The 19592-nt window shown below is 34.6% G+C and overlaps 1 protein-coding gene, 1 long non-coding RNA gene and 1 pseudogene across 3 annotated transcripts; 2 read left to right on the top strand and 1 right to left on the bottom strand.

Annotated features, from left to right (window-relative positions):
- Positions 1-2867: 2867 nt before the first annotated feature.
- LOC144544572 (UDP-glycosyltransferase 73C12-like) lies at positions 2868-4630 on the top strand. Its single transcript, XM_078293103.1, has one exon. The coding sequence runs from the start codon at positions 3011-3013 to the stop codon at positions 4493-4495; it is 1485 nt and encodes a 494-aa protein (XP_078149229.1). The 5' UTR covers positions 2868-3010; the 3' UTR covers positions 4496-4630.
- A 1618-nt stretch (positions 4631-6248) lies between these two features.
- LOC144544698 (uncharacterized) lies at positions 6249-7217 on the bottom strand. The gene is made up of 3 exons (XR_013508306.1): positions 6971-7217; positions 6472-6580; positions 6249-6371 (listed from the first exon to the last, which is right to left on the bottom strand). It is a non-coding gene; the product is annotated as an uncharacterized LOC144544698 (long non-coding RNA).
- Positions 7218-8132: 915 nt separating this feature from the next.
- Positions 8133-19549, top strand: LOC144544416 (vacuolar sorting protein 18-like; annotated as a pseudogene). Its single transcript, XR_013508221.1, has 24 exons — positions 8133-8307; positions 8698-8886; positions 9823-10006; positions 10096-10308; positions 10580-10719; positions 10808-10903; positions 11010-11077; positions 11187-11288; positions 11369-11519; positions 11641-11775; positions 12159-12278; positions 12716-12772; positions 12888-12947; positions 13465-13571; positions 13670-13818; positions 14010-14088; positions 14863-14925; positions 15013-15146; positions 15662-15767; positions 16200-16388; positions 16874-17104; positions 17694-18011; positions 18672-18776; positions 19183-19549. The product of XR_013508221.1 is annotated as a vacuolar sorting protein 18-like (transcript).
- Positions 19550-19592: the final 43 nt, after the last annotated feature.

Below are 19592 nucleotides of genomic sequence, written 5' to 3'. Positions count from 1 at the left end.
AGATTTTTTGTGGCCGCAGTTGTGGAAAAGTGAAAAAAAAAGTGAGACCAAATTGTCAATTCCGTCTGAAAAAAAAGCAAAATGAGAAGATCGAATTGACAATTCAGTCTTTATAGTTTTTTTAAAAAAAAAAGTAATCATACTGGTTCAGTATATTTCTATTTATTAATTATGATTTATAAAAAAAATTCAAATAGCAGAGCACCAAACAAAAAATATATATATATATATTTTTGATGGAATTAACAACTGATGAGGAATTTTTTTTTATAAACCATAAGTAAATAAATTAATTTTACAGAACCAACATGATTATTTTTTTTTGAAAAACCATAAATACCGAACGGACCGTTCGGTCTCAAAATTCCTTTTTACCCAGACCGAACGGATCGTTCGGTCTCAATCAATTTTTATTATTTTTTTATAAAACAGAAATTTTTAAAATTTTTTTATTTTTTGTATTAAAATATTAGAAATGTTGAATATATTTCTTTGAAAATAGATGAAATACAATATAATTTGATTTATTAGAAAGACTGCAACAAATAACCTGGATCAATATTTTTCAGGTCGGATTTTTCGCGGCTGTAAGAAAAATTAATATATTTCTTTATATGTTATTGGAAAAAAATAAAAATGCTTAGATTCTGAGTTATTGATCCCGGTTCAAAAGTCACTTCTAGGTAATCCAAAAAATATTGTGATCCTTCTAGTACATTTAATTTATGAAAAATTGTATCTATTTTTGAAAAAAAATAAAATCTTTAAGTTATTTAATAATTGTTATTAAAAAAAAATTCTCAAAATAGATACAACTTTTTATAAATTAAATGTCTTAGAAGGATCACAATATTTTCTAGATTACCTAGAAGTGACTTTTGAACCGGAATCAATAACTCAGAATCTAAGCATTTTTATTTTTTTCCAATAACACATAAAAAAATATATTAATTTTTCTTACAGCCGCGAAAAACCCGACCTGAAAAATATTGATCTGAGTTATTTGTTGCAGTCTTTCTAATAAATCAAATTATATTGTATTTCATCTATTTTCAAAGAAATATATTCGACATTTCTAATATTTTAATACAAATTTTTTTTTTAAAATTTCTGTTTTAAAAAAAAAATTGATTGAGACCGAACGGCCGTTCGGTATCTATGATTTAAAAAAAAAAAAAACAATCATGTTGGTTCGTAAAATTTATTTATTTATTTATGATTTATAAAAGAAATTCACTGATGAGGTCATATAGAGTATTAACAATACCCTTAACGGGTATACCCTACCCTACCCGCCCGTGCCCGAGCCTGGGTATGGGTCGGGTACTCGGGTAGGCGGGTAAGGGCAAAAACCGGACCGGACCCGGTTTTTTTGATCAATACCCGACCATACCCTACCCGACTATGCCCGTACCCGACTAAACCCGTACCCGACTACCCGAGTATCCGTACCCGTATACCCGACCACTGTTCATGCCATTTCAAAATTCAAAATATGTATTTTTTTCCCCCCAAAAAAATCAGAAAAAACCAGAAAAAAACCAACAAAAAAAAAAAAAACCAGAAAAAAAAACAGCAAAAAAAAAAAAAAAAAATCCGTACCCGCCCTACCCGTACCCGTACCCGCCTTACCCGTCAAGGGTACACGGGTAAGGGTATAGGACGGGTAGGGTATGGTTTTTGAAAATTATACCCGCCATACCCGTACCCGTATACCCTTGTACCCGAGTATACCCGTACCCGTCCCGAGTATACCCGGAGTACCCGTACCCACCCGAATATAAATACACTAAGGTCATATATATATATTTTTCTCCAACTTTTGACTGCTAGCAGAGTACCAAACAAAAATAATAATTTAATGTGACAAGAAGGGACACGTGATTGATTGCTCCATTACTTGGAGGCAAGGATATGATATGGACAATGGAGTGATGGACTAATAAACTGGAATGCGACGTGACAAAATCGCTGACATGTGTACATACATCATTAAGTTTCATTCATCGGATAAACAGTTCGTATCCTCTGCATTAACTCAAAAATAAATCTTTTGAGTTAATGTATCTGAACCGTTTGAATTGCTTTAAAATTCGTGTGAACCAGATTCACACTAATATTAAAGGACCACTGAATTATAAACTATAAACACATTGATTTCATTTAAAATCAGACGGCCAAAATTCGTTAACTCAAGTGCTCTTTTGAGTTTATGCAGACGTTGTGGACTTTTAGATAAATGCAAGACTAAGACACTAGCACTTAGTCTCCTTTTTTTTTAATTCCATGGCAGAACTGCAGAAGGAAGATTTTTTTTTTCAAAAACCATAATTAAAAAAATTAATTTTAGGAAATTAATATAATTATTTTTTTTTACAAAAAACATAATAATTGAAATATCATTTTGATCCGTTCTTTTTTTTTTTCGAATTGAAATGACCTTTCAGTCCATTTTTATTTCACAAGTACTCGTACCAACGATCACATAAAATCCATAACCAAGTTAACTCCAAACTAAAATGACATTTCACTTCCATATTCATTTTTCCTTTTTTTACCGAGACAACCTCCCACTTCTGCCAAAAAACTTTGATCTTCATCAATAATACGTATGGTATCTTGTGCCAAAAAATATATATATACAATTAATGTATATAATATATATGGTATCTTCTGCCAAAAGAAAAAATTATAATGTATCGTATATTTTTGCCCATTTGCACAAAAAAATTCAATAATCAATATGATATTTTATGTTCCTTTCTTCAAGAAAAAATTAAAGAGTTGGCGACAATATGTGACTATATATATACATGATACATCCAAAAGGATAAAAAACATAGCAGCCAAATTTGAATTAACCTGAGAAGATTTGATCTCTTCCAAATATCTGACCTATACACCAAACCATATATATCATATCATAGATAGGTACCAACTTCAAATTTACTTCCACTTTCATTCTCATTTTCACATATAACAAATTTACTTGTTCATCATATCACTAGCCATGGATACCGTTGATTCAGAACCGAAACCTTATTTTTTCCTGGTCCCACTCATGGCACAAGGCCATATGATTCCCATGGTCGACATGGCGCGTCTACTAGCCGAGCATGGTGCAACCGTCACCTTCGTCACAACTCCCGTCAATGCATTGAGAATCAAAAAAATAATCGAAAAGATCAAAGATTCCCAACTTCCGATCGACTTTCTGAAGCTTGAATTCCCTAGTGAGAAAGTCGGTTTGCCGAAAGGTTGCGAGAGTGCAGATATGCTTTCTGGATCGGACCAGATTATTAAATTTGTTAATGCATGTTCAATGCTCAAGGATTCGCTAATATCATGTCTAAAGGAGAAATATCCCTCGCCTACTTGTATAATAGCTGATATGAATCAACCGTGGGTGGGTGATGTTGCAAGAGAACTCAGCATCCCAAGACTCACCTTCAATGGTTCTGGTGTGTTCCCAAACCTTGTAACATACATTATTAGACATCAAAATATATTTAGCCATGTAAAAGATGATAAAGAACTCGTCACAATACCGGGGTTTCCACATCGGCTCGAGATGACAAAGGCCAAATCACCAATAGGTGTCCAAAGGCCAGGAATGGAGAAATTTTCAGAAAAGAGGCTACAAGAAGAACGAAGTGCCGATGGTGTTGTGGTAAATAGTTTCTATGAATTGGAACCTTTGTACGTAGACTCTTACGCAAAAACCGCAGGGAAAAAGATATGGGCGATTGGACCGATGCTGCTATGTAATAGGAACACCAATGAAATGTCTGAAAGAGGAAATAAGGCATCAATTGCTGAGGATGATTGTTTGCGTTGGCTTGACTTGCAAAAGCCGGCTTCAGTTGTTTATGTAAGCTTTGGAAGCCTCGCACATACAACATTCTCACAACTGGCTGAGATCGGGTTAGGGTTAGAGGCCTCTGGTTGGCCTTTTGTGTGGGTAATAAAGGACGGCGACAAATCTACTGATGTGGAAGAATGGCTGTCGAATGGTTTTGAGGAGAGGGTCCATGATCGAGGTTTGATAATCAAAGGATGGGCCCCACAGATGATGATCTTGTCTCATCGAGCCATAGGAGGTTTTCTGACGCACTGTGGTTGGAACTCGATTTTAGAGAGTATATGCACGGGCGTACCTATGATAACATGGCCCCACTTTGCAGATCAGTTCCTGAACGAGATGCTGGTAGTCGAAATACTTAAAATAGGTGTGAAGATCGGTGTACAGTATCCTAATAATTGGGCAAGAGATGTCAAAGATGATAATAATAATAATGTGATGGTGGAGAGGGATGATGTGGCGAAGGTCATATTGGAATTGATGGATGGAGGGGAGGAGATAAGAGAAAAGGCTAGAGAGCTAGCAAGGATGGCTAGAAAAGCCATGGATGAGGGAGGCTCATCTTCTAATAACTTAATAGAGTTGATCAAGGAGTATGGGGATACAGGGAAGACAAGTGCAGTTGAAGCATAGATTGTATATTTACATTAATTGTTTGTTTGATAGTTTAGTTTACTATTTCCTGAAATTGAAGTAGCATGAATTATCTTTCTGATGTAGGTTGTACGATACAATGTTTTCTTAAAGTAATTAGAATCTTAATTGTTATATGCAACTTGATGGACTAAAAATAATTTCTAGTTGTTTGCTTTGGAAATATATTAGGTTCTGGTCCTTACTAGAATCGTGATGATTTTGGTATCTCTATATGTACTTCTGTTCACAAAAAAAGAAAAGAAAAGAATACAAAAAACATAATTTTATTTTTGATGAAAATGCCCGTAGGCCTATACATCTGCAGACCTGACTGCTCCCTAAAGTACCATTTTAACCCCTAGATCAGTTATATATATTCATTTGTTAACTTGTACTTTAGAGTTGTTCAGACGGGTTAGAAATCTTCCGAATGAGCATGTGCAACGGTACTTGGCTGAGAAGATTATATTCGTCAGCATGTTGTTCTTTATTATAAATAAAAATGTGTTTGTATCAAGTAAAACTAGTAAAATTGGTTGTTAGGGTTGTTTTCTATTTGCTGTTATTCTTTTGTTATGGATGCTATTGTTGGTCGTAAATTTTTGTTATTGATGTTATTATTGGCCATAAATTGATTTGTTTGTGATACGGGCTATGTGAGGTAGCAGGCCGTATGCTAAAATTGGGTTCAACTGGGCTCGTCTTGCTATAGGTCACAGACCGAGAGATGATCAACTCAGAGAGATCAAGGGATGATCTCGGATTTCGAACTCCGGAGGTCAATAGATTACCTCGGAGATAAGGGAATGGACCCCGGATATATCGTACTCTGTCCTATCTGATATCTCGGAGTGTGAATATAAGAGAGCAAGTGTGTAAGAGAGTAGGGGTGTCAGAGAGTAATGGTGTATCTCTACGTTCGCCTTTTTCCTGTGAAATGGATGACCTTATATAGCATTCTCTACGTACCGCCTTCCCCCTGCCAGGGTAAGGCGGAACATGAATCAGTTATACGGTTATGTGAGCGTGGCCACTTATGATCGTGTGATCGTGGCCGTTAGGAGGATGAGGTCGGTAACTGGCGTGGATACCAGTTATAAGTGGTTATTTGACTCAAGGAAGCTTTTGGGGCTTTTATCCCCCGAAGCGTAGGCTGTCTAAGCCGTTTATTGGGCCGGTTTATTATGGGCCTCAATCGTGGACTTTGCATTGTATCCCGGATTGGCCTCGCAGAACGAGGTCCTAATCCCGGCCTTGTTCATGGCCCAGATTGAAGCTATATGGGCCACGGAACATGGCCCTATCAGTTTGTGGTTGGCTTTATGCCGTAAATTGATTTGTTTGTAGTTGGCTTTATGTTCATGCTGAAATTTCTTTGGAACATCACTATAGTTGGTACAAGCAAATTATGTCAATTGAGCATCCAATTTTGATTATTTGTGCAAGAAACTCTAAAGCATATTGAATCTTTCCGAACAACTTTAAAGCATTAAATGGATACTTATGAGATACAAGGTACCAGCAGTGGAATAACTGAAAATCTAAATGAACTACTTCAACTGCACACATTCAACACATTATCTTCAATTGTCAGTTATAAAACAAATGAAACAAAACGATGACTTAACCTTGGCAGCCTCTGCCAAGGGTTAAAAAAATAATAATATATGACTTATATAAATATTAGGACTTCATCTAAAGAATGTGGAGATAATAGAAAATTTGCTCTTAATCAAAACAACTCTTTGAACCCATATAAGTTATATAATTGATAAGTAGCTTCAACACTATCAAGTTCCATGCCAACAAATGGACATTGTTGTAAGGGTTCCTCAACTTGCTTGATTTCAGGGTAAGGATCAACAAGCTGTTCCTATTGAAATCATACAAAAGTACATCAAATTATATTTTTTAAACAATTTAAATAAAAAAAAACATTTATAATTTCAAATTTTATATCAAATTTTTTTTACCGTGAACTGTATTTCTTCATCTACATCTCTAGCAAGGAGCAAGGACTATTCTTGAGGGACCATGCTACTTGAGGGCACATCAAAAGACAAAGCTCGTGCAACATCCAAACTATTTGAGGGCACATCACAGCAAAAATAATTTAGCTCTTTCTAATCTATGTCGAACGACACATCATGTTTTTTTTGTTATAAGATTCTGATTTCTGAAGTTCCCAACAGTTAGTAGACCAATTTTGTCCTCTATTAAAATCAAGTACTCTTTTGCATCCTCTAATTTTCTAAACAGAAGAAGGGAAAAATAGGACCAGAAATGGACTTATTGTGTTTCCTAGTGCCAAACTTTGCCCCAAGTATTTGAGTTCAATATAATATTTTGTTTTCACGGCAAAAATAATTAATTTGATATATAGAAATATAAAATACTTGCTGTAGGAAAAAAACCCACAAATTAACCATTAAGAACTTTGAAATTGATTTGGAGGTGAAGTACAAATCTTACATTCAGCTTGTGCTGCTCAAGAGAAGGGGGTAGTGACCTGGAGGTGAGCCACAGGGTAGATAGAGAGCAGCTGTAGCAGAGCGAGACGAATAACATGCTTCTCCACTGTACCACCATATGCAAAGCAAGGTGTTTACTGATAAGGGATGAATAATACAAAATTATAAAGAATAAAAAAGTTGCTATAGCATGGACTTAATTACACTCAACATGGTCTTCTCTGCCAGTCATCGATCCATCAGATGGATCTATTAAGCACCTTAATATGAAACTAAAAATAAACTGGTAAACATCATCAATTTATATCATACATCCAATAGCTCTAATGTTTTTCATAAGAGACTACAAAATTCATACGGGCTGTGTCTGTGTGCAAAAAAAAAAAGAAAAAAGAAAAATTGGGTGTTGCTTTCGTCATAAAATTGGGGGTTTGTTTCTCCACTGTACAAAACTTTTTCATTCTTTATCAATGTGCAAATAGTGATTAAATAGTGATTAAAGCTTTGGATAATTGTTTGGATAATCAAGACATCTTCATTTTCAAAATTCAAATAGTGATTAAACATGCTTGATTGTAACCTATGGTACTTTGCAATGTACTGATTGTTCCGTATATTAAATTTATATCTTCATTTTCAAAATTCAAATAGTTGATTCGAACTGCTCAATATTATTATTATATAAAAATATACTAAGAGATATCAAATTTTATATTTTTTGGAATTTTTTACTATTTTTTGAGGCAATTAGAAAATCACTAGATCTAAAAACTCTTCATCATCTGAAAATAGTGATTTTTTTAATAAAAAAAAATAATTTCTTTACAAAAATATAAATTTTGAATTTTAAGTATATTTTCATATTATTATGATAATAATATTCAACGATTAAGATTGACTATTTAAAATTTGAAGACAACGATTCGGGGATTGCAATTTGCAAACTGCCATAGCCTCACTCAGAGAATTAACATGCTCTCTCTCCCTGGATCCATGTCCTCCCAGGTACCTAACTCAACACAATTGAAACGGACGGCCTACATTTACTCTCAGTTGGTTCTTTCTCCGGATGGCGCAGGGGCAGTATTATTTTTGCTTTGAGATTCGTATCGTGTTAAAAAGAACAATTTTCAACTGTCCGATTCAATTGTACTCAGTCCGGTTACCTGAGGATGTGAATTCCTCTCTCCCTCTCCCGATCCCCTCCCCCGCCCGCTGCCGGTGCGAAACCCACCTAGCGATCCTTCCTCATCCTCAGTTCGGTCGTTTCTTCCCCAACCCCGTCGATCCATCGCTCTCTGTCGTGTGCGAACCTCGCGCTACCCAACCCCTTCTTAGGTATCTCTCATAGGTATCTCTCAGCTTGACTATTTCTGTTTAGGACCTTGCTTTTTAAAAATTTGCAAAACTACTGAATTTTTTTGTGCAAAATTCAGATCAGGCGGACCGCTCTTAGCATACTGAGTTGGGAAAAATCCTAGAATCAATCCACACTTGTGCAATGCCATTTCTGTTATAAATTGGTGCAAACTGTAGGGTATTGTGGTGTTTGTATTTTTTTTTTTTTTTTTTTATTCAAACTAGTCCATGTTAAACCAGTTTAAAAACATGTTTTGAAGGGGGTTCAATATAGCCTGATTTACTGAGAGTCATTTCAGTGAACAAGCAAGAATGAATGCATGGATTAATTGTAATATTCTTTAAATAAAAACCATTTTATTTGACTAGGAAAATTGGTGCTAGTTTATGTTTCCACCGATGTCCTTCTATCGATACCCTTCGCTTCTGTCAATACCTTTCTCTGCTGATTGTTCTCCAATGAAGCGAAGAAAAGGGGAATTGTGATCTGGTCATGATCAAAACATAGCACTTGCAGTTGGCATGAATACCCTTTTCTACCGATTCCCTTCTTAATTGGTATGGATTCTAAGGAGTTTAGACTATGTACTTTGGCTACCAATTGTTCTCTTTTTAACTTCATTTTTTTTCTGAATTACACTAAATTCTTGTTATATTTGCAAATTACAATGGATGTTTCTCAAAATTGTTAATGACCCCTACCAGCCTCTGGGTTGGTTGCAAATATCATCCAATCTTGTAAGATTAAGAATTTAAGATCTGATCAAAAAGTGACTACATATCTGCTGATTTCTTTCCCTTCAAGTTTACTTGAATGGTTTATGACACAATCACTTAGAAATTAGATTTAAATCCTCTCTGTTTGATTTTAGTTCAATTTTGATTTAGAAAAGCAAGAGCTGATTTGCGGTGGTTAAAGTTTGTCAATTAGGCTTAGAAAAGCAAAAGAAAGAACTGCATTTCTGCTTAATTTGGGTAAGTTGTGTGCCCAGTTGCAGAAATAGTAGGGGCATGTCACAAGAGAAATAGTTTGGCATGTTTTTATTTTTATTTTTTTATTTATTTCATTCTGGTATGCTTGATTCTGCCTGACGCAAAACTGGTATAAGAAAATATAACAGTTCTCTTCCATTTTTTTTTTCTATTCATTGTGTTATCTTGAATATGCGAACGCTTAATAGGTGCTAATTGATATCTTAGTCAGCAATTTGCGTGACAAATGACTACAGTACTCTAATCACTTGATTGGGTACAGTTCGGTACCAGTATTAACTCGGGTAAAAATCCGTTACATTGCACTGAAAATTCAGTGGGAACAAGTGTCATTTTAATTCAAATGAAATAACTTCTTTTGTATTATGTATGTTTTCCAATCAATAAATTGAGAGGAATTCAATTATTTTCGATTTTGATTCTGTCAACAAAGTTCAATTGAAATTCATGTCTATTGAATTCTTTATGTATACTCACATTCATTGTTTCTCGATTTGATAGTGTGAGTTCGTCGGAAAAGAAACAATGGATGCGGGTCAATTGTTCAACGTGGACCCGCTGGAGAGCCGTGCCGCCAGGGGCCACGGTGTTGTCACATCAATGGCTGCTGGTAATGATGTCATCCTTTTAGGCACCTCTAAAGGCTGGATCATCCGTCACGATTTTGCCCTCGGTGACTCTCAAAGTACTCTTTTTTTCTCTCTTGATTTATTCTCATTCAATTCAAGTGATAACTGATTCACTTAATTAATTTATAAAAATAAAATGTATCAGATTTGGATTTTGCACCGGGCCGCCCGGGTGAGCAACCGGTGCACCGGGTGTTTGTGGACCCGGGAGGTAGTCACTGCATTGCCACAGTGGTGATATCAGGGGTAGCAGAGACATTCTACATGCATGCCAAGTGGGCCAGGCCCAAGTCCCTCCCTCGCCTCAAGGGCCTACTTGTCAATGCTGTCGCTTGGAACCGCCAACTCATCACTGAAGGTCTGTTTATCTCTCTTCTTTTAAATTTCTGACATTTGATGTAAGGTTTTGGCTAAAGATCAAGTGATTTTCTACCTATCTAAAAAAATAGTAAAAAAAATTCTGAAAAATATAAAATTTAGTCTACAAGTACATTTTCATATGAAGGTCATGTTGAACGGTTTGGATCGACTGTTTGAACTTTGAAAATGAAAATATTGATCCATAGTACGGACCGATATGCGCTATGCATAGTATCATAGTCTAACTCGGATTTATTTGAATAATGCAGCTTCAACAAAGGAGGTGATACTAGGGACTGAAAACGGGCAGCTGTTTGAGATGGCAGTGGATGAGGCCGAAAAGAGGGAGAAGTATGTAAAGCAACTGTTTGAGTTAACTGATCTGAGAGAACCCATTGCTGGCCTACAGGTGCTGTCGCTTTGTATTTGCGTACACAAATTACTTTGAGATTTAATAGTTTTTATAATGATAGTGTTGTGTTGTGTTGCTCATTTAGATGGAAACAACTTCTGTTGGCAATTCCACCAGGTTTTATGTGATGGCTGTTACTGCTACCCGTCTCTACTCTTTCACTGGCATCGGTTCTTTAGAAGTTAGTGCTTTTATTCTTTTGCAACCATTTTTTTAGATCCCTCTAAGTCTAGGTTTACTGGTAATACTTGCTGATATTACATTGCTGTTTTGTTTCTTTTTTGCAGACTGTGTTTGCCAGATATGCCAAACGGAGAATACACTTCATGGAGCTTCCTGGAGAAATACCTAATAGGTGCGTATATAACCTATGTATAGTGTTTTTATGTTTTTAACTCATGCATACCCTTGATGAAGAGTGGCTTCAGTAATATCATTTATGTATATTTTGCTTTATAATGTAGTGAATTGCATTATTACATCGTCCAAAGAAGGGCTAAGCACTTTGGTTGGCTTTCCGGTGCGGGAATTTATTATGGAGATCTCAATTTTGGAGTGCAGCATAGGTATAATCAGTGTCTTATGTTTTCTAATCGTGCTTATTATTTTTTGTTTGGTGACTTGCTTGTACTTTTTAAATAACTAGTTCTTCAGGTGGGGACGAAAACTTTGTTGAAAATAAGGGTCTTCTGGATTATTCAAAATTGTGTGAACCTGGCTCAGGTGAAGTTAGTAAACCGAAATCCCTTGCAGTTTCAGAATTCCATTTTATCCTGCTCATTGGAGACAAGGTTAAGGTATGGAATTTTTTCTTTTATAGCTTTCTGTACGAATAACCTCAAATTATATATGCTCTAACAATTAACTGAGAGTAATTTCAAAATAATAAATTAGTTAAGAAATGTTGTGGAATATCAGGTTGTTAACAGAATAAGTCAGCAAGTAGTAGAGGAACTTAGTTTTGATCGAGAATCATCCAAAGGAATCATTGGGATTTGTAGTGACCCCACTGCCGGAGTGTTTTATGTGTATGATGACTATTCTGTTTTCCAGGTTTGCCATTCTTGTATGTATTTTCATTTTTGCTTTTTCATTTTTACTTTTTTTTTTAAAAAGGCCAAGATGGCCCGTTTCGTTACTGAAAGGATAATTACATCATTCAAAGATTAGTCATACTGGACTTAAACCTAACCCTTCTACCCAAAATTTCAAAATATTTTCTCCGATACATTGGCCAATGCATGAAAACACAGTTTCTGCAATACCAGAAGACTTCTGTCAGTACCAGTATACACCTGGTACCGTACCAACTTAGACAGTTTTTCTTTTTTATAATTAGTATTTACTTTGAGATTAACTTTTTTCTTTTTTAAGATAGAGGCTAGGCATTTTCAACCATAATTTTGTGAAATAAATCGGTTGAGTTGTGTGTACAGGTGTCTACTCAAGACGAAGGACGTGACATGTGGCGAATTTACTTGGACAAGGGGGACTATGCGGTTGCTTTGTCGAATTGCCGTAGTCCCTACCAGAGAGATCAAGTTTACTTAGTGCAGGTAACTCTATGCACATTTACATTAAATGCAACATTAGTTAGTGACAAAATAAGTTATTCACACAAGGAGGTGCCCAAAATATTATAGGCAAGCAACTTATTGAAAGAGGAGGGTTCCACTGCACCAACATTTTTCTGCTCTAAACATACTCCAAAATTTGGATGACATTTTTTGTCACACCAACAATTTTAATAATTATCTTTTCATAAACATCAAACAATCTCCATTCATACAATTTTCGTAATTGTGTTTAGTAATTTTTGTTATTTTTTAAGTTCTACATCTCTGCAAGTGTCAATTGCAAGCTGACGTGACATTATTAAACATATTTATAATAAACGTAACAATAGTTAGTGACAAAATAAGTTAATGTATTCTATTTCTGATTTCCTTTTCTAAAGACCTGATATGTTTGTTTTTCTTACTCCTTTATAAAGGCTGATGCTGCATTTGCCATGAAAGATTACTACAGAGCAGCATCTTTCTATGCCAAGGTTAGCTATAATCTGTTTAATGGTCCCTTGTATAAGTAGAAATTAAGAAAAGAGTTTATTAATATTTGTGGATTCACTGGAATGTGATGATGACGTTTATTTGTTCTTTTTATAGATGAACTATGTCATGTCTTTTGAAGAGATCACCTTGAAGTTTATCACTGTTGGAGAGCAGGTATATATACCCTATTTTATTTTTTTTATGTAATATATGTATGTCTTTTTATTTTTTTGATCGTGTTGGTTGATTTTGTTACTAGTCCTAGGACCTATCAATTACATTTACTCAGACATGGGCCTTTATACAAGTCAATATGCTTCATTAAATGTTGCATTTTTATTTAAAATATGTGCATGCTCAATGCTTTTTCAAACTGCATTGATAATCTCATTGCAACTTGAAGTTTAATGGTTGCATTTGTGATGGATTCAAGTGCTAATAGTATTTAACCCTAAAATTAACTAAATTGGGTGGTTTCCAAGCGCATAAACCTACAACAATACTATAGTTTTGGGGTATCGATCCATAGGGACAGTTTTGAGTATCATATGTTATTACTAAAACAACCTAAATCAAGATATTTGGTCTATTTTCCAAGTAAACCCTAATTAATTTTTATATCTTCATTTTACACTCATCAATTTAATTCATTGATTTCAAGTATGAGTATCATTGTTCTACTTGAACACAGGATGCCTTGAGAACTTTTCTACTTAGAAAACTGGATAATTTGACTAGAGAAGACAAGTCTCAAATCACTATGATCCTACATGGGTCACCGAACTTTACTTGGACAAGGTTAATCTTTGGCACTTTTCATTAATACATTTGCCTGACACTTTTGTTCTTATTATATTTCTTTTATTACTCTTTAATTATTTTTCGATCTTACGTAGATTAATCGGCTTTTGCTGGAAGATGGCACAAATGCTGGTAAAGAGCATGATAGCTCGGAATATGAGTCAATTGTACAGGAAATTCGTGCTTTTCTTAGTGACAACAAGGACGTCTTGGATGAGGCCACCACTATGAAATTGCTTGAGAGGTTACTTTTTTTTGTTATTTCTTATAAAATGCATCTCCGATTGGGTTTCATTTTCTAGCCTACCCCAACTTGTTTGGGACAAAAGGCTTGGTTGTTGTTGTTGTTGTTGTTGTTGTTGTCGTCTTATAAAATGCATGCAAATAACTAAGAAGATTGATCTCAGTGGTTTGAGTTGTTCTCAATAAATGCAGTTATGGGAGAGAAGATGAGCTTGTCTATTTTGCTAGCTTGAAGGATAAGTATGAAATAGTCATTCATCACTACATCCAGGTATTTGCTCTAATACTTGCATTTGATGCTTAAGCTTAAATGATATAAGCTATTTTTTGTGATACAAACATCAAAGAATAGTAGAATGAACTGTGCATTGCCTTTCAGGTTTTCTTTATAACCTGACAACACATAATAATCATTTTAAAAATTTAAAGTCTCATTTCTTCCTGTTAACGTTACATCCGATCAAGAGCACAAGGTGCTAACATCAGCACAGCACTATAGTCACCATACTTGAATTTTATTATACAGTAGATATAATTAGAGGGAATAAAACAAAACTAGAAAGAGAGGAACATCAGAGCAAGTATCATAATCTTTTGGTTAATAAATGGATAGTAAATATTAGGAAACTTTTAACTTGTCAGATCCAACCGATTTGTTGTGCTGAATTACCTTTTTGCCCGTGCCGTCCTTTGATAAGTTGAAGGTAGGTGTATTCATTAGATCCGGTTTATTTATTTTTTAACCGAACTGACAAATTTTGGATTAAATGGTTCCGTTTGGTTGACTTCTTGAATTACTTTGGTTTTTTATATTTGGTTTGGTTCAATCTCTCTTATTCCACTTCAACCAACCAAACTGAAATTTATTCGATATTTACTTGAATTACTTCGGTTAGATTTTTGGAAACAAAATAAAATTTTGGTTTGACTATTTTAATTTGGTTTTAAGTAATCGAGCCGATAGTTTCAATACCCCTATCCCTGGTTGAAGGTATATGTGGGAATGTGATGTTAAAACTAAATGCAAGGTTATGAACTTTTGTAGCAAGGAGAATCAAAGAAAGCATTGGGGGTACTTCAACGACCAAATGTGCCTGTAGAACTTCAGGTTGAGTTTGTATTTTCGCTTTTCATTTGGTCCTTTTTATTTAATTTAATAGCTTCTGAGAGCTTCTTTATACTCTCAAATTGACAGTATAAATTTGCTCCTGAACTGATAATGCTTGATGCCTATGAGACGGTCGAGTCATGGATGATGGCAAGATCCATGTTGAACCCGAGAAAACTCATACCTGCTATGATGCGTTATACAAACGAACCACATGCAAAGTATGTATGAGAGTATAGTTTTTAACTGCTTATCTTTATACCAGTTTGGTTTGCATTAAAATCAGTCTTTGCCAATCCTATATCTATGTCCGAATTACTATGTTCTAGATTTTATGGGTTACTATGATTTTATTAATGTTATTAACCAACCATTAGAAGCCAAGGGCTGATCTTTTTTTTTTTTTTCTTTTTTTTTTTAAGGTTTCAAAGGGCTGATCTTAATGTAACCCAAAGGGTGCTTATCCACCCCTATGGTTTAAAAAAAATTTAGTTATATATTCTGAAATTTAATTGAATTTTTTTTTTCTTTTTAATTTTTTATATAGTGTAACCCCCTTTTAAAATATCAATTGTGTTGTTGTAGTTATGGAGACTGGGGTTCAAATCCGACTTACCACACATTAAATATTTTTACATTTTACATTTTTGCCACCCTTATCTACACATTAAATATTTTTTGCATTTTACGTTTCAGCCCCCCTATCTAAAGTTTCTAGTTCCAAACCTGATTACAGGAATGAGACACATGAGGTTATAAAGTTCTTGGAATTTTGCATAAAGGACTTGCACAATGAGGATCCTGGAGTACACAATCTGCTGCTTTCGTTGTATGCCTTGAAGGTTCTTTCTTTTTCTCACTATTCTTCCTGCTTGTTTCTATTTTTTTTATCATAAAATAAAATGCATCCCTACGAACATTGACATATGGTTTGTCTGTATGCATGTAACGTCAATAGGATGATGAGACCCAGCTGTTGCAATTTATAAAATTAAAAAGAGTGAACATTTCTCTTACACAGACTACATATTTTTATTTTTTAATAAATGTTAAAATGGCAACTTTATAAGTTTAAAAAAGTTTTAATAGAAAAGGCAATAAATTGGATAAATGTGTGAGTTTTAAAATTTATAGGTGTAAATAAGATATATGAATTTTAGAAGGGGGGAATACGAAATTTCAAGGTTTTTGAGGGGTATATTTGAAATTCCCCCTAAAATAAATTGCATCTCTGCGAACAATGATACATGGTTGTATACATGTAACATAAATAGGATGATGAGACCCAGCTGTTGCAATTTTTGGACATGAAGCATTCTAAAGGAAGTTCAAGTGGGCCCGCGTTCTTTTATGATCCGAAATATGCATTGTGGCTTTGTCTGAAGGAGAAATGCATGCTTGCATGTGTCCGTATCTACAGCATGATGTCCATGCATGAGGAGGCCGTTGCTCTTGCACTTAAGGTACTATTTTCCATTTTATCAAGGGCTGTCATGATGATGTATGATTTACATCAATGAATGAAGCTATGCCGCTATGGTACTATGCATAGCACAGAATGGTCCGTACTATGGATCATGTCTCCAGTTTCAAAGTCCAAACAGTCGATCTGAACCGTCCAAAATGTACAGGTAGATCAAATTTTACAATTTTTTTAGATAGGTAGAAAATCATTTGATCTAAAGATTCTTGACACAAAAGTAGTGATTTTCTACCTATCTAAGAAAAATAGTAAAAAAAATTCAAAAAATGTAAAATTTAGTAAACAAGTACATTTTCATATGAAAATCATGTTGAATGATTCAGATCGACTATTTGAACTTTGAAAACGAAAATACAGACCAATAAGCACTATGCATAGTACCATGGTCTCACTCTATAACAATTTATCTGATTGTGAAGCGTGTGATTTAATCTTTAAGTAATAATGTGAACTTTTCTTTAAAAGGTGGATCTAGATCTGGCAAAAGCAGAGGCAGACAAGGTAGAAGAGGATGAAGAATTAAGAAAGAAACTATGGTTGATTATTGCAAAGCATGTGATTCAACAAGAGAAAGGCACCAAGAGAGAGAATATAAAGAAAGTGGTCGATTTTCTTTCGGAGGCCAACAACAATCTCTTGAGTATAGAGGATATATTGCCTTTCTTCCCCGACTTTGTTCTAATTGACGACTTTAAGGTTAGCCAATTCCAATTAGAAGTGTACATTGAATCCAGTTTATTTGGTTTTCAACCGAATCGGCAAATTTTGGTTTAAATGGTTCGGTTCGGTTGATTTTTTGAATTACTTCGGTTTTTTTATGTGGTTTGGTTTAATCTCTCTTATTTTGGTTTAACCAAACGAAACAAAATTTACTTGATATTTACTTAGAATTACTTCGGTTTTTTATATATGGTTCGGTTTAGTCTCTCTTATTTGGGTTCGACTGATATATATCTTGATATATATTTCTCTGATTGAAAAATATATTTTTGTATGTATTGAGTTTTGACCTTTTGAAATTTAATCTCTCTTATTTTGGTTCAACCAAACAAACTGAAATTACTTCGGTTTGGTTGTTATTCAGTTGGTTTCGTTAGATTTTTGAAAACCTAATAAACTGTTGTTTTGTCTATTTTAATTTGGTTTTAACTGAACTGACCGATTGGACACCCCTAATTCTAATTAACCCCAAACCTCTCATGTTGAACACCCCTTATGTCTCATAGTACACGCACAATATGTACTTCTCTGATTCCCCTTTCTTTGGCCAACTCTTTTGTATTAGGATGAGATATGCAAATCGCTGAAAGGGTACAAGAATCAAATAGAGCAGTTAAAAGATGAGATGAACGATGCAACACGTGGAGCTGACAACATCAGGAATGACATAAATGCCCTTTCTCAGAGGTACATAGTCATTGATAGAAATGAAGAATGCGGGGTGTGCAAACGCAAAATTTTGGGGACGAGAGGTGCACAACAGATCACAAGTAGTTACATGTCAGGTGGGAATATAGCGCCTCTTTATGTGTTCCCTTGTAGCCATGCTTTCCATTCGCCTTGTTTGATTGCTCATGTCACACGTTGCACGACTCATGCTCAAGTAAGTATTTATTGATCTATCTATGTTTGACACCCAATAAATATACATGAGTGAGGCGATGGTACTATGCATAGCACAGATTGGTCCGTACTATGGATCAATATCTGTGTTTTTAAAGTTAAAATGGTTGATCTGAACCTTTATACATAATCTCCATATGAAAATGTACTTGGACACTAAATTTATATTTTTTAGAAATGTTTACTGTTTTTTTAGATGGGGTAGAAAATCACTATTTTTGAATGGTCTAGAATCTAATCAAGTTATTTTCTACATATCTGAAAAATAGAATAACAATTCTTAAAAAATGTGAGATATGGTCCACAAGCACGTTTTGATCTGAAATCGTGTTGAACGGTTCAGATCGACTGTTTGAACTTTAAAAATGGAGATATTGATTCATAGTAGTGATTTTCTACCTATCTAAAAAATTAGTATAAAAATTCTAACAAAAAGTAAAATCAGGTCTCCAAATACATTTTCAAATGGAGATCATGTTGAGCGGTTCGAATAAACTGTTTGAACTTAAAAAACAGAGATATGGATCCATTGTGAAGTGCCATAGCCTTACTCAAAATACACACACACACACACACACACATATATATATATATATATATATATATATATATATTTCTGACATGTTAATGATTGATATAGGCTGGATACATACTGGACCTCCAGATGCAACTGAGTTTGATGGAGAATAGGTTGACGAATGACCCAACTGGTGAACCTGTTTCGAGCACCACATCAATTGATAAGGTAATATACTTATAATATTTAAATTATATTGCAAAGCTAGTACAAACTTAAGCTTACTAGTGATGTTTGGTTCTGGAGTAAAGTTAATGAGGATTAAATTACTCTATGCAACTCCTTATTTTTACATCTCGTTTGGCTTAAGTTAATCCTCATGGAGGTGTAAGATATTGAGAAAAGAAACTCTGTCTATGATAGTGGGCCATGGAGTAAGTGTCAAGTAAATTAATCTGCCTGGAGAAGTGATTGTGGAGTAACTTACTCCGGATTAACTCATCTCTTCTTTCATCATACTTCTAACTACAACCAAACATATGTAATTAACAAAAAGTATTTCTACAAAGAGGGTCCTTAATTTAGTACTGGTGCTGATGGTCGGGTTCATATATGTGTAATGTAACATGCACAGATTCGTGTGCAATTGGATGAAGCAGTGGCGAGTGAATGCCCCTTTTGTGGGGATCTAATGATAAGAGAGATATCATTGCCTTTTATTCTACCTCATGAATCCGCGGAGATGGCTTCTTGGGCAATCAAACCACAAATCCCTCTTCTTCCTAAGATCCTTCCCATGACAATCTGATACTATCTATTGATGCATTCGTCTTTAATTTGCTCCTTTTATTTTATTTTATTTTATTTTTTTTACTTAAACGGGTGTGCATAAATTTAATTTCTTGTATCTTTTTGTATATTTGAGGAGAAATAACATTTTTGTATGATCACGGTGTGCGTTAGAAAAAATAAGTTGATTGTAAACTTCTTTATGTTGTTTTTGTCCCTTTTTGCATGCTTGAAATGGCTTGTTTTGTACTGGAG

This window comes from Carex rostrata, chromosome 26 (assembly GCF_964058835.1).
Source record: "Carex rostrata chromosome 26, lpCarRost1.2, whole genome shotgun sequence".
NCBI classification, from domain to species: domain Eukaryota; kingdom Viridiplantae; phylum Streptophyta; class Magnoliopsida; order Poales; family Cyperaceae; genus Carex; species Carex rostrata.
Note: the sequence above shows the minus strand (reverse complement) of the source record. Positions and strands in the feature narration are given on the sequence as shown.